A 15,773-nucleotide genomic window follows, 5' to 3' on the forward strand; every position below is an offset into this window, starting at 1 on the left:
AAATAAATAAATAAGCGTTTGGGTTAATTCTAAGGCAATAACCTGTGAGGCTCTACACTATCAAGTTTCTCCTCTTTAGAAGTGCAGCTAGACATCTATATTAATCATTTAAATGCAGTATTGTTCAGTGTCAATGAACGTGGGCCATGGGTCATGAGTTCTAAGAAAAAGTCAAAATAAAATGACATTTTCATATTTATTTACCAAGATCTGGCACTTGGTCATTATCAAAAAACCTATTGCCGCCCACCCTCATCTGCCGGGGGTTGTAAATATGGTAAAAATTAGTTGACATACAATTTAGGACACCATTTATCTAAACCATGATATTCACTACTGCCTTTTTTGAAGTTGTATACCTAAACTGTTTTAAGCCCTTGATTTTATGTTGTTAACTGCTTTCATAAAATTAAACCATTAGTACTGCTTGCCAACTGGGAAATTAATATAGATCATCAAAATCAGAACCAGAATACAGTGTGTTTTGAAAAATCTTAAAGAACAGAAATTTGCTAAGAAAACAAAACTAAAGAAGGAAACAGTTTCTATCTCCCTCAGGTCTTCCCATTTGGAAAATTCCACAGGAGCAATAGGGGCAATAAGAGGGTAGAAATGGCTTTTAACAAGAACAAAATTAGCCCATTAGTACACTCATGAACACGTAGGACTAAAAGTAATAATTCCAAGAGAAGATAATTTAGAAAAATTCATTTAATTATAAAAAAATTTTAAATAAAAAGGCAATGGCACAAATCACCAAAAAGTTAAATGATCATATATCCACAGGCTGTTCTTGTAATTATATGCTAAAAATTTATGACCGTTCTCATTAACAACATTTTCCCTCCTAATTAGAGTGACATCGAGAGCTTCTGAGAATGTGTCATTTTTTCCTAAAATACTACTAAAAGTATCATAAACACGGTTTGTGCAGCACTCATAGACATCACCTTTTATTTACTACACTCTACACTCATAAAATATTGAACATTTTTCTCTCACTTTATTCCTCTTATTTACAGTACAGAGAGGCTCATCTCTTGTCGCACTATGGTTTGTGCAGTAAAATCCCTGGGAATAGTACTTGTTGCAGCATTTTAATAAATTTACTCTGTTTAAAATAAGTACACAAACAAAAGCTTGTTCATAGGACTGTGTCATTCCCAGAGGAATAACTCTTCCCGCAGACTTACTTATGAGTTAAAAAAAAAAAAAAAATTCCCTCTTTGGGTAGAATACACTCTCAGCCATTCCTGGATTAGACTCTCATGCATATTTATATCCCTAGTATGAGAATAGGTAAAGCTGGCTAGGACTTTTTAAACTTCTTTTAGAAGAGGGTGGCATACATGAAGTGATTTGGCTTTCACTTGCTTATTATCCATAATCCAGTTATTCCACATGGACATATTTTATTTATTCTTAGTATGCAAGTCTTTAATGGTTCAGGGGTAATTGGCAGTTTCTGACAGTTCTATTTTCTTGGTAGTGGATACAGCTCTGTGCACATATGTCAGATGAACTGAAAAAAATGCAAATCACTTCATATGATACAGCAGGGAGAAGGAGAATGTTATCTTTTGAACAAATGATTCAAAGAGATGAATATTCAACATGTGATAGTCACAGGAATTCTGTTGAATTCGGGCTGTTTTAAGCTGTCCTAATTTCACAACTTGCCATACCTGGCATTTGTTATCCTTTCCATTAAAAAGCAAACTTAATCGGGGTCAGGCAGATGTGAGGAGGAGAGAAAAGCAAGAAAGCATATATTACTGTATACATGATTTTAGGAGAAAAAAAATAGTGAGCAGGAAGAGGGTTTATTTCATATATAAAAAAAAAACCACTATGTCACATCTGGGCACATTTCACAGAGTTTATGAAAACAGCCTACAAGTTCATTAAGCCTCTCTCCTCTCACTCCAGAGATATTTATTTTCTAGTAATAGTCAACATAATAATTAACATAATTCTGGCAGCAGCACAAATCTATAACTTCTTGAGGCTTGGGAGTGTCACTATCCAATGGTTGGGTGCATGTGAATAGCAAGAGTCCTGCGGTTTCTTTATTTACACTCTTTACCCAGCAAGTATCACTGAGGAAGTCCGGGGGTTGTCTCAGCAGGGCTTCTACGATGGCTTGGACTTTATAACCCATTCAGCATTCGGGTTGAGCTGATATAAGTCCTTCATGTAAGTGTCATCATCGAGGCAGCGTTCCCCTATTAACGACATGTTGCATTTGTTTAATACAGTGGGGTGACTGGGGTGCAATTTTAAACTTAAGCCTGTGTCTTAGACTTTAAATATTTTTCATTGTTTGATATCTCCCATAAAATTATACTAGTAAAACTGGCCAAAAAACATTGGAGAAGCCAGTTTTGTGGTCTTTCTATAAATGCACACGTTTCAAATTAATTTAGGAAGTTGAAAATACTTTGCATGTCAGGCTTTTAAATGGTTCCTTAAAAGTGTATTCACCTTTACTAAGGGTGACAACAGTTTTGAATCCACCTAAGAAAGAAATCACACTTAATTCCCCACAATCTAAGAGTAAAATACAAAATAAAATATTTAAATATCCCTTACAAGTCAAGGTAACAATTCCAGGTTTCTACTGGAGTTGTGGCTTATTTAAACTTTAAAAATGAGCCTTCATGTCTCTGCATTCAACTTTTAACATTTACTAACATTTTTAAGTCCTAAAAAAAGAATTCTACAAAACTTACCTTAAGATATTTTCAATTACTATTTTGAAATAAATACCATTTCATTTATTTGTTAACAATTCACCCTTACCATTATAAGGGTCAAAAAAATGGGGGAAACATTTATTTTAAATTTTAATAACGCCATGAGTACAAAAAGTAGGCAAATAAAATATAGGACATGGTCAAAATTAATCCATTTATCCTATTTCTGTTCCCTAAATTACTAACATATGTGTGTGTACTGTTTAGTAGGCAATCAGCAATGGCAAAAATAACTTCTGCTTTCACTAAAAATATCTAGTACTGTACTATAATAAATGTGTTATCTTGGTCTTAAATAAGCTCAACAACTTCCTTTATTAAGATGTGACATAAGCATATAAAAAAGAAAAAAGTTCTGAAAAACTTTATTAACCATTCTAGAAATTATATCTATTTTAGGAAACTTGCCTTTGCCAAGATTCAACATGGATGGGAATTTGTACAGAAGGAGCTCAAAGTCAGAAGAGAAAGGCCAGACCACTAAACAAATCCATAATATTCATCAACAATGTACACCATGCTATATTTTACTTCTACCTTCCCTTCCCCACAAAGATATAAATACATATAAATAATAATCATTGGCAATGTCAAGTCAGCATAAGAAATACAAACAAACAAACAAAATGTGCTTACCAATATTCCCTCCAACTTCATACAAAAAAACTTCCCCTTTCTTGAGTGTCTGGGCAATCCCACTATAAGGGGCAAAACAAACGGATTAGTTATATCATCAGACAGCTTGCAAGTAAATCACTTTAATGTGTTCGGGGAATTCTAGCTTGTATGGAAAATTCATAACTTAGACACACTGTAATTATCTCCACATTTGTATTTTCCCATCTGTTAAATGTGCCTAATATGTAATAAAAATGTCACACCTGCAAATTAAAATAAACAAATGGCAGAGGAAAGGCAGGGGAGGGTGGATGCATGGGAAGAGATCAATCAAAGAACTTATATGCATAACCCAGGGTTACTGACAATAGGGTGGTGAAGGCCTGGGGAGGGGCGGGGAGTGGGCTAGAAGAAATCAATGGGGTGGGGGGGAGGGAGAAGGGGACAAATGTAATACTTTCAACAATAAAAGATGAAAAATAAATATAAATGAACAAATGGAATCATACATCTAAAAGCACGAATAAGTGAATATTTAACTTTGTAAAATTAAAAAGAAGGTACCATAACATTTTAGTTGCCAATAAAATAATACGATCATCTACTTAGCATAGGGACCAAAAAGGTCCTCCTAAAACTAGGAAAAGAAATATTTGCACCTTAGTTTTCCCAATACATTTATTCCATAGTATTTATCAGGGGTTTGCTGTGCTGACAGGTCTAATGCTATGTAAGATAAATGTAAAAAATTGGACATGGCTCATAAACCTCCCCATTTTGGCCATCAAAATATGGGAGGTATATACACTCAAAGTAGAAGCGAATACTTTACCATAGGGTGCATTTACAGGGTCAAACTCTTCAAAGAATAAGCTATTCCAGACATTAGGTTCAAACAATAAAAACTGGTAAAATTTGGTGGTTTTCGAAACTCTGTATACTATTTACCTGCAAAACCTGCTAAGAATTCTGCCCCAGAGCTCTGAAAACTCTGGTTTAGTATGTCTAGATCAGTGATGGCGAACCTATGACACGCGTGTCAGAGGTGACACGCGAACTCATTTTTTTGGTTGATTTTTCTTTGTTAAATGGCATTTAAATATATAAAATAAATATCAAAAATATAAGTCTTTGTTTTACTATGGTTGCAAATATCAAAAAATTTCTATATGTGACACGGCACCAGAGTTAAGTTAGGGTTTTTCAAAATGCTGACATGCCGAGCTCAAAAGGTTCACCATCACTGGTCTAGATGAAGCCCAAGAATCTTTTTAAATGCTCTGTAGTGGGTGCTGATGCATAGAAAAGTTTGTGAACCACTCATATAAGGCCCTGAAGACACATTCCCTGGAACTGAGAAGAGAAAACCAAGTCTGACTTTTATCCAAACTGTTATGAAAAATACGGCACGGCAGAAGCTTTTCTAACCAACCATGGAATGACTTAGCTGGTTATCCAACTCTGTCTACTCCACTCCGCTCAGGGACATAGAATGTCCTCACGCGTAAGACCCACCGCTGACTTGTATCCTAACTAGAAGATGTTTGTTTCCGAACTGGTCGAACTGGTGTATGCTTATTTTTAAAATTAAATAATTTAATAATTATATTTTTATTTATACTGTAGTACATTTCCTGGTAAACCATGAGTATACCAAGAGTCATTATTCCTATGAAAACAAAATTGAATGTTTTGGGAGACTAGATTTAAAAAAATCTCATCCAATATTGCTCTCAGATTGCTTCCCCATTATCTGTGTTCTTGTTCCAATTGAGAGACACATAAACTAGATTTCCTGGTACACATAAACGTAATACTAATCAACAAGTCCACACACAAAGAAAAGGAAACAGCCTTTATCAAAGACTGGTGAGTGAATGTGATTTTATTGTGCATCTATTTTATGTCATTCATGTGCTTTTGGCTTTGGTAGAAAAAGTAGGGGAGGACAAGGATGGACGAAAGTAGGGCTTCCAACCACCCCCACACAGGTGGAATGCAAATGGGAGAAGGAGGGGAAATAGTGTGTGAGGGGATATATATATATATATATATATATATATATATATATATATATAAACATTTATTGAGCATTTCAATTATTAGATGGCCCAGGCAGACAGTGCTGTGTGCTTCATGGTCATTTTCCTAGTTAATCATCATAAGACTATAATGTAAGTCCTATCATAGTTCACTTTTATAAATGGGGAACCTGAAATTTAAAGACATTCTAAAAACTAGCCTAAGATGAAATAGGAAAAGCTGGCATTTTAATCTAAATCACTGGCCTCCGGCACCCCCAAGCATAAGGAAAGGGGCTGAAGACTTGGGGGGTGGGGAGGAGGCAAATGGGCAGAGTTCACTGGACTTGCCTCTGGGGAAAAGGGAGGAAATAGAAGGAGTCTGCCCCAGTGGGTAGCAAATGCTCATTTAGTAAAAGCACCACCAGCTTTTACTAAAAATCCAAATATACAGAGGGCAACTATCACAAAGCTGGTGCTTTCTATAATACCCTAAATATTAAAAGGCACAGTTGAATGTAATATACAATGTCATCACCACATCTTGTGTTATCTGCACATAGAGGAAGAAACGTGCCGACTACACTGAGCACTAGTGTCCTGAAAGCAAGCGCTCTGTAAATTAGTCCGATCCCGCCTGGAAGGGCAGCCTCCATCTGGAGTCTGGCCACACCTCCAGGTACACCGTCTGGGACGGGAAGAATTCTTCCCACAGTCTGGTGGGGACACTGGCAGCAGTTGGCATCTAAGCCATGGCAGGGGGTAGAGAGGAAGCAGATTGACTGCATTTTAGGTCAGAGACCCTTTGGGGAGCAAAGACATCTGAAAAATTCCAACTGCTCCCAGGACTTAATCCTGAGAAATTCTAACTGCCCCTGAACTTAATCCCCCCAAATTCCATCTGCTCCCAGACTCGGCACCAATGAGCCCCAGTTCAGAGATGGTCTCTAAGACCCTAGCCCAGCGGTTCTCAACCTGTGGGTCATGACCCCTTTGGGGGTTGAACGACCCTTTCACAGGGGTCGCATAAGACCATCGGAAAACACATGTATAATTACATATTGTTTTTGTGATTAATCACTATGCTTTAATTATGTTCAATTTGTAACAATGAAAAAACATCCTGCATATCAGATATTTACATTACAATTCATAACAGTAGCAAAATTACAGTTATGAAGTAGCAACGAAAATAATTTTATGGTTGGGGGGTCACCACAACATGAGGAACTGTATTAAAGGGTCGCGGCATTAGGAAGGTTGAGAACCACTGGACAGTGGTTCAGGACTGTCTTTGGAGACAGAAACCACAGATGTAGAACTCAGCTCCACCGCCTACAAAATTCGTGGCCTTGGAAAGTCTCTCTCATCAGGAAAACAGAAGTAATGTGAGAACTTACTTTGGAGAGCTGCTGAGAGGGAAGTTCACGCTGGCTTCCTGAAAGCCCAGATATTACCAATAAGCCTCTCTTTTATTTCATCACCATCTGCTCACTACGCAGGCTCATCTCTTTTCCCACTTTATAAAGCCCGAGGGGAGATACTTTAAAATATATTTTTATGCCCCTTTCAACATCGAGCAGAGGGCCTTCCACGGAGCAGAGACATAGTACGGGCTGGTGGTAACTGTGTGACAATCGGAGAGCATTTGAAGAAAGCCGCATGGAGGCCCTGAATGTTAACGCGAGGAGATCGAAGTCTATGGAAAGCTGAGACAACTTTCCTGGGCTGAGATGGCAAGGCCCCAGTTTCCCTGGCTTCTTAAAAATGTAGATCAGTTCATTTTCAATGAGTGGACATGGGGAGGGGGAGGGCATTACAAATATAACCTTAGCTGAAAATAAGAATTCGAAGGCTAAAAACCGAAAACCCAATACACTTGTTTGAACGTTGAAATTTCAAGAGAAGGTAAGTGTAAGCTCTGATATCATCGGAGAGATGCCCCGCCCGCCCCAGAACAGAGGGGAAGGCTGGGCGACTCACTGAGGGCAGGAGCTCCAGGGGCTGGTTGTCCTCCCTGAATTCTTCACCTTCTGCTTTTAAATGTAAGCATTTTTACGCATCATATTTTATAGAAAAAGATGTGTCTTCTGTTTGTTTTGATCCTGCTGTATCCCAATTAGTGATCAGCCTAACACACAGTAATTAACCCCCAATCACCACAGCCTGGAAGGACTACCACGTGGTCTTGTGAGCCAAGCCCGGCAGGCCGTTGAAGGGATGCTCGGACATCCCGCTTGAAACAGGCTCAACGCAAACACAAACTACATCAGGTGAACTCGACTCATTCCGACAGTCGAACTGTTAAGTCTGCTCCTCTTCTCTGCTGAAAAGACAATTCTATGCACTTTACACCACCCATAGTTTTTTTTTTAAAAAAAGGAGGGGCAAGGGAGGGAGGGAACACGCAAGCAAGTGAGTTATACCATGAAATAATTAAAACAAAACAGGCCTCTACCTTTCTTGGCTGAGAAACCTGGCAAGCACGTCACTGGCTTTCAGTTCTTCCGTTAGCTGTATCGCCATGGAAACTTTGGAAAGATGAGGAGCTTGCACTCGAATCACTCCCTGAGGAACGTCAGCCTGCAAGGCAATAATGACACTGGAACAAAGCTGGCGGCAGCTGGAACCTGGGACTCTGTGCAATGCATTACATGGTAAGTGTGCTTAACTACTCTCTGCATTTCACTTCACTACATAAAAACCTTAACTACTGTATAATGTAATTTGCTAAATTACATCAAACCTCAAATATCCTCTTAATGGTGATAGGGGAACTTTATAATGCCTGTGCAGTAATGCTTAATTATTTTTAAAGATGTAAAGAATGACAGCAATAACCATTACTGCCATATTAATGCCGACTTCTGAGGGTTATCTAGGGGAGGGTGCTTCTTCATGCAGCAATTGATGACACTGCATCAGAACAGGTATTTTGTGCGCTGCTTCAATGTGTGCATTTTTTAAATCTTCCAGCACATTCACAACATTTGACAAAAAATTCCTGTCCCTGAGAATATTAAAGTAAAATTAAAGAGAAACACACTCTTCTAACACATTGGCATTGTGTTTGATCCTCACTTAACTAATGAGCTCACAGGGTGACCACACACTTTGAATTTATGATATGTATTTGGAGGGATAGCAGGGAAATATTTTGAGGATTGTAAATCAAAATATCAGCTATGGCATTTGAAATATTAGGCTTAATTAATCCCTAATCATTCTGCTAAAATAATTTATTACTTATAACCATATGTCTTAATCAGACCCTGGAAAAACAGCCTGCACAAATGTTTAAAAATAATGCTTTATACATTACAAATACCCTCAAATTTATTAAGCATCTACTAAGTACTAGGCATTGTGCTAAGTCTACTTGTCTAGCAGATAAATAAGACACAAGTCCTTTATTGCACAATATTATTTTGGGGCTCACAATAGTTTTTTTAATGTACATGGGCTTGAATTGCTTTATTTTCCCCAAACATACAGCATGGATACAACACAGGAGGAATCAATGCGATTTCTAAGTTCATCAAAAATAATATGGCTTTGGAATTAGGCTGCGTAAAAATGTAGGCGTCTCCAAGAGATTTAAAACTGCTCCTCAGTAACACCTGGGATGTAGTGTGGGCGTCAGGAAAGAAGCTACACTGCAAAAGACTGCACGAGGGAGCACGGGTTGTGTAAGACCTCCTCGCAGGGCTGCAAACACCTGTTACACCTGCAGAGAGACCATAGAGGGCCTGGTGCCACCTCAGAAACCCTGTCACAGTCACCTGACCACTCAGTGAAGGGCCTCAGGTGTATCAGGTCCAACCCAGACAGAGACAAAGCGTTAGGGGCCACCCACTCACTCCCCTGCCAAGTGAGGGACTGCCTTCCTAGCATCCTTGTCTAACTTCTCTGCCTGGGGGTTTTATGCTCAACTTGATCCCTAAAAGACATCCCAACCCTAACCTGTGCCCAGATCCCTCACCTCCTGCGACCTCTGCCCCTCTGCACCGGGACCCCTGCCTTGGTTTGCTGCCTTCCAATTTCGGAGGCATGGAGTATGGCCTGATAGCTGCTCTAGTGTCTGACCTCCACCTTGCTTCTAGGATACAGGTCTGACTTCCCTTTTTCTTCAAGTCTGTGACAGATTTTATTTCCATTTGTAACATTTTGGAAAGTGAGCCACTTCTCACAATGAACTGGGCATTCCACAAGGGAGTGTGGTTACCTTCTCCTTTCAAAGCAGTTATCACATCAACGCTATATCTTAGAACTCGGGGATTACACGACATGCTCTTCTCCCTGGGGTTTCATCTCGGCTTCTGTCCTGTTGAGGCCGTGCTGCCTGCCAGCCTGGCCTCCACCACGCTTCCTCAGAGGACATGGGAAACAATGAGCTGGCCCCGGACTCGAATGCCGGAGTGAACCCTTTAACAGCAACAGCTGAAGCACGGAATCCATGTTCCCAAAACCCAACCCACCTCGTCTACTCAGTTAGGGACACAAATATTGGTATTTTAGAAACTGTTAGTTTATTATTATTGAATTACAGCAGGCCTGGAATAGCAAGCTAGGGTTTGCAGACTGTCATCTACTCTATACCTGATTTAAAAGCCAGGGAGTTCTGCTTAAGTCATAGTGCCCAATATTCTTGGATATAGGTTTTCTTGGTGAAAGTAATAGTGGCAAAAATTGTTCCGATAATTATATCTTATATGCTGACATTTAAAGTGAAGTAAGGTGCCCAGCCAGTGTGGCTCATTGGTTGAGTATTAACCTATGAACCAGGAGGTTACAGTTCGACTTCTGGTCAGGACACATGCCCAGGTTGCAGGCTCGATCCCCAGTAGGGGGCATGCAGGAGGCAGCCGATCAATGATTCTCTCTCATCATTGATGTTTCTATCTCTCTCTCACTTTTCCTTCCTCTCAGAAAAAAGAAAAAGAAAAGAAAGTGAAGTAAGGTGAGATGATTAAGCTTTCATATCTAGAAGGTCCACAGTAAGTGAGTTACAAAAGCAAAATAACCCAGAAAAATAATATATTATCATAGAGAGTTTAGGGATACGGCAACCTTACTCTGCTTCTTGCCTTTCCCCCCATTAGTCCTTGTGGCACAGTCTACGGTTTGAATGCAAAAGGCCAGTCAAAATTCGCTATAAACACCACGCTTTCCAAGTTTTATGTATGTTCTCTTTCACCTCTGAAATATCCCACTATCAATTTTTAAGACCCAGCTCAAATACCTCAAACTCCATGGAACTTTCCAGAGTCCACAGGGTCAAAGGGAACTCCTCCTTCCCCTGAATCTCTTTTATTATGGAAACCCTCATACATGACACCAGTATCCCAGTCACATGTCGCATGTCTGAGTCACATCTGTAGCCATCTATCAATGTTGATTGATTAAACAAATCATTCAAAAATATTTCTCACTAAAATTGGTATGCTAATAATAGTAAAATGTCTCTAGAATAAAAGAAAGTATAACGATGTGTACTTCCTTATTAGCAAAAAAAGTCGTTTTAGGAACATTGTTTAAAAGACACCAGTTCAGTTGCCTCTATCGACCACACGGTATTCCCTCCCCTCCTGAGAACACACAGGAAGGGAAGAAGAGTGGGAACCGGAATTAAAGACGCTGCAGGGATAATTCAGTCATTTCCTCCTGCAGGGAGTTGCCAGCATTCGCCTGCATCTGCTTAAGGATGCAGCTCCTTTTTCTCCAAGAAGCTCATGGACAACTGAAGGCCCCATAATATGACCACAGCCTACAGGTTCTCCGTGAGTTCAGGGACCATCCTTTGGAGAGTATGGCCATCCTTCCCTATAAACACAGCCCAGGGGTCCGTGTGGACTCAGTTCCATAGCTGACATGGGAACCCAGAGCCTCTCTGATAATTAGAGTTTGGAGGGAAGGGGCCCAGGTAGCAGGTCCTGGGAGCACTCAAGAGTTCTCACGCATATGTACCTGCCGTGTTATGGCCTGTAGCTGTGGAATTAAACATTTCTCACACCCTTCCCCTCAGTGAGCAGGAGGTGTTGCCTGGCCAGCTCTGGATGAGTTTAACCCTTCCCAAATGACTAACTACAATTTGGATTCATTTCACATGGAAATGAAGTATCATTGCCCTTGAAAATCTTTTTCCCAGGCCAATGGCACATAGCACCTTCCCAGGCTGACTGGCCACATTCCCTGACAACTAGGAACCTGTGTTCTACTAGGGAGGTGTGTGTCCGGGTGGGCATAGGAACAACTCTCAGAGTGTTCATTTCTGTGGTAACATATCCCATCCAAATTCTCACAACAATGTAAAGACTGAGAGTGACTCAGTTTGGACTCTACCGTGCCCTTTACAGTTGGAGAAGAAATGAGTTTAACTGATAGATGTAACGGTTAAAGAAGAAGCGATTAAAAATTGTTTCTGGAAAGTTTTTCCTGGATATCTTGATAAGAGTGGCCAAATGATAGTTACTAAAGATGATAAACAATACGCGATGCCAAAGCTCTCATTTAAATGGTGTATGACAATTACCATTAAGCTCCAGAATCATGCTGTACCAAACACTAAAGCTATTAGTATACTAATTACACTGAGCTGCCAAACTTTGAACATACACACATGCCTGATCATTAAGCCAAACAGTCTGTTCTTAACTTGAGCCATAATAATAACTGGATCTGTGAATAATATTATCGTTGTAACCTTCCTTGTGTGTGTGTGTGCGCACGCATGCTTGTGAACTGAAGTTATGTATGTACAGCAAGACTAGAAAAGAGCAATATTTGACTAATACTCCATTAAAATTGAGTCACAAAGGATTTTACAACTTACAAAATGCTAGTTAATTTCTTATGCATGCAAAGACTATTATAATAGAGAAAATTATCTCCTAGGGTTGTTATATGTATTACATTTTGAACTCAAGCATATTTCTAAAAATGTGATTTTATTTATTATTCTTTGGATAAATAAACAAAGATTTTGGTGTGTGTTTTTCATAAGTTGTAGATAAACACTACATTGCTCCTATTTTTGCACTCTAGAGATTAAAAATACAATGTCAGAGCTTTAGAAAAGGCATTCAATCATTTTTTAAAAAAATTAACAGCTAATTTAAATGAAAAGCTGACATTTTTCATGCTACAGAGAAACCTTTTATCTTCAAAGGGCAAATCGGGAATACAGCTATCTCAAAAAACAGCCAGACAGCATAACACATATTTTAGAAAATTAAACAAGGACATTTTAGCAAGGTATCTTAAACTAAAATGGCATATTCATCATATTAGTCTGATTGGAGGTAAAAATATAGAAGGCATTCTCTACTACCTTGAACTGTCTCTGTTCTGATTATAATTGGGCCTTGGTTATCCAAATACTGAAACTTTTACCCAACTCACAGATTCAGAGAATTTTAAAGAAGGGTCTGAAAGGGCATTCAGAGTTAATAAGCATTTAATTTACAAAGAAATAAGCTCTGATAGTTTTCTCTTTTAATATGGCATTTTTATGCACTATATAAAAAAAAATCAAAGGCTATCTTTAAAAGAAACATGATTTTGAGCTTGATTTTCCACATGGGTCCCAAGTAGATCCAAACACTGTTTCCAGACCTAAAGCAGATGCTTGAACCAAGACCGGCCACAATGCCCGGGGCAGAGCTGCCAGTGAAACCAGAGATGGACTTCTACATGGAGATCTGCCTGAAGACACACAACCCATCACAAAGGACCCGGAGCCCACTCTGCACTGACCACTCCAGGGTTCTTCTGGGTTTCTTTCCCATGTCCAAAGCTCGACCTTCAAATGTTACAAGATTGTTCTGGAGCGATCGGCACGTCAGGCTAGCTCTCTGAAACTTGAGTTCAACTATCAATGAAGAGTATGACACTAGATCACCCTGAGTTAACACTGAGGTAACCATAGGGGAGAGGACTTTTGTTCCCTCTACCAGTGAGGACAGATGTGCTGAGCAGTTTGGCTTAGTTCACAGACTCTCACAGAGCCCCACTGTGTGCCCACACGCTCTCCTACACGTACAGCTTCCCTTTCCTTTGAGAGGTGAGCTTGACTGACACACACAAAAAAAGCCTCCATGGACTGGAGGCTTGCAGGATCCAGTAATTCATGACTAGATGCTCACCAAAGCTGCTCTGGGTCCTTATCAGGCAAAGATGCCATCTAAGGCAATTATGGGGGAAAGGATGGGATATCTCTATTTTCCTTAAAAATACTAAAAGGAGAAAAAAGGTGTGAGAGACAAGATGGAATAAGATCAGAAAAATGAGTCTGATTATTGGTGATGGGTTTAGGGGGGTTCGTAGGCTATTCTATTTTTGTGCATGTTAGGAAAATCTCGTAATAGTACATATAGAACTGTCCCAGTACAAGATGCTGCTAGCCATACTTATGGTTAAACCCCGTTAATCTGGCCTTACCCTCTCATTTTGTAGAAGAAATTGAGGCCCAGAGATGTTAAATGACTTGTCACTACTGTCTCACGAATAGCAGAGCTGGGGCTATGTCTTCAAGCACACGCTTCGGATGTGTGATGGTGCGTAGATGCATGTGTGCATGGTGTGTTTGTGTGTGGGAGGGTGTGATCTCAATCCCAACTACATAATTGAAGGCTATCATTACATGGTTATTTGTAATGGTCTGCCTTTTTGTTATTTTTCACAAAGTGTTTCTTCCTGAAGTAATTAAGAGATGTCTCATTAGTATTTAAGAAATTAAAAAATTTGCATTTGTACCAAACAATTAATATGCTGTAGTCATTAAAAATATGTCTTATTAAGTAGATTGAGGGTGTCTCTTACAACCTGGTTTTTACTATTCATTTACCTAGTCAAGCATGTCTTAATAACATAAATGCCTGACTATATATAGTTAGCATTAACAGCATACAGAATGCTTTAAAAATATGACCTTGAAGAATTTTCATGATCTACAACCTCCTGTCTTACATTCTTCAGTCACTGGCAATCTGGCTTCTCCCATCAACACGCAATGACAATGCTTTGGAGAAAGTCACAACTGGCCTTTCAAATGCAAGCTCTGGTGGACCTCTATCCAATCAATGCGCACGGTACTTGGCTTCCCTGCAGAATTTGGGCCACTAACCAAGCTCTTTCCCTGACTTCCCTCCACCTCCAAGCTTCTAAGACACTACAATCTTCAACTTTCTCTTGCATCCTACCATCTGTGGGCCTCTTTTACCAGCTCCTCTTCCATGGCCAACCACTTAGATACAGGCACACATCAAATAGTAGCTTAACAAACAAATAAAATATCCCGGGCAGTTTCATGCCCTATAGTTTTGTGCTGCATATTCAATTGATTTGGGGAAATAGTCAAGAAACACAAACTAACAAGACAGTGTGTGTTGGGGGGGGGGGGGGAGGTGGGGGACGGCGGGAGGAGGAAGTGGCTTATTCAGAGTAGTCGGCCTGTGTTCCACCCAAAAGGAACATTTGCTGCTCAGATCCAGAAGATTATTACCCCGCAGGGAAGGCCCCCTACCTAGAGGGGACACAGGGATGCTCCTACATACAATTTGTCAAGTTAAGATGGAAATCCAGACTTCAATGTTAAACCTTTTAGCTTTAAAGTTCTGGCAACTGATGGAAACTTATGCAGAAAACTCTGATTATTTAGTGACTCACCACATACCCATAGTATTGGATATGATCTTGGACTTTATTTCTTGTTCTGTAATTGTTTCCTATGTATATTTACCCCCCCCTAATAAAATAATAGACACTTGAAAAAAAAACTGTGGCAACTGATTAAAATTTTTCAACCAAAGCGACAGGCTGAACAAACCTCCCTGGCCATGACCACATACAGCTACAACTCCGCGAGGAAGCTTGCTCTGCTGGCAACACCTGTGCCTTCAGTTTGCTGCCAGAGTAAAGTTAGAGTTTTTCACATCTTAGCTCTGCTCCCCAGTGAGGTCTCTCGGATGCCCATTTCCTGTTCTGTAGCCCGATATTCCCGATTCAGGCTTCCATCACACTCCCTTGCCCCTCTAAGGTCAATCCTTCCCTTGCTCCCTGTGGGCGAGGCCAGCCCCATCTACCTTTGAATGCCTGTCAGGGAGTGTGGGCTTGGAACCAAAATGCACTTAGCAGCATTTTGTTAAAAGATCTGCTGAATTTCACAGGCGAGAAACCCAAAACATGGAGAAACTGAGTCACAGCTAATACAAGATAAAACTGAGATTTAAATCCCAAGTCTTAAAATGACAAAATAGCTTCTAACAAGTACAGAGAAAATTCTCAGACCAGCTCACGCTGTAAAACTAAAGAAATCCAAGTAAATGCTGTTTTTCTGTAAGTGACAATAGTATTTACATACTACCAAAATGTAACTCTT

At 39.7% G+C, this 15,773-nt stretch overlaps 1 protein-coding gene across 1 annotated transcript in view; it reads right to left on the minus strand.

The window, feature by feature from the left end:
- Nucleotides 1-696: 696 nt before the first annotated feature.
- ARHGAP18 (Rho GTPase activating protein 18) overlaps nt 697-15,773 on the minus strand; it is a 122,289-nt gene continuing 107,212 nt past the window's right edge. Inside the window, exons 13-15 of the mRNA XM_036316993.1 lie at nt 7,854-7,978; nt 3,393-3,454; nt 697-2,225 (exon numbers count right to left, since the gene is read on the minus strand). Coding sequence (XP_036172886.1) covers nt 2,134-2,225; nt 3,393-3,454; nt 7,854-7,978 — 279 coding nt within the window. The 3' untranslated portion in view covers nt 697-2,133. The remainder of the gene's footprint in view (nt 2,226-3,392; nt 3,455-7,853; nt 7,979-15,773) is intronic.

Source organism: Myotis myotis, unplaced genomic scaffold (assembly GCF_014108235.1).
Source record: "Myotis myotis isolate mMyoMyo1 unplaced genomic scaffold, mMyoMyo1.p scaffold_m19_p_7, whole genome shotgun sequence".
Classification (NCBI taxonomy): domain Eukaryota; kingdom Metazoa; phylum Chordata; class Mammalia; order Chiroptera; family Vespertilionidae; genus Myotis; species Myotis myotis.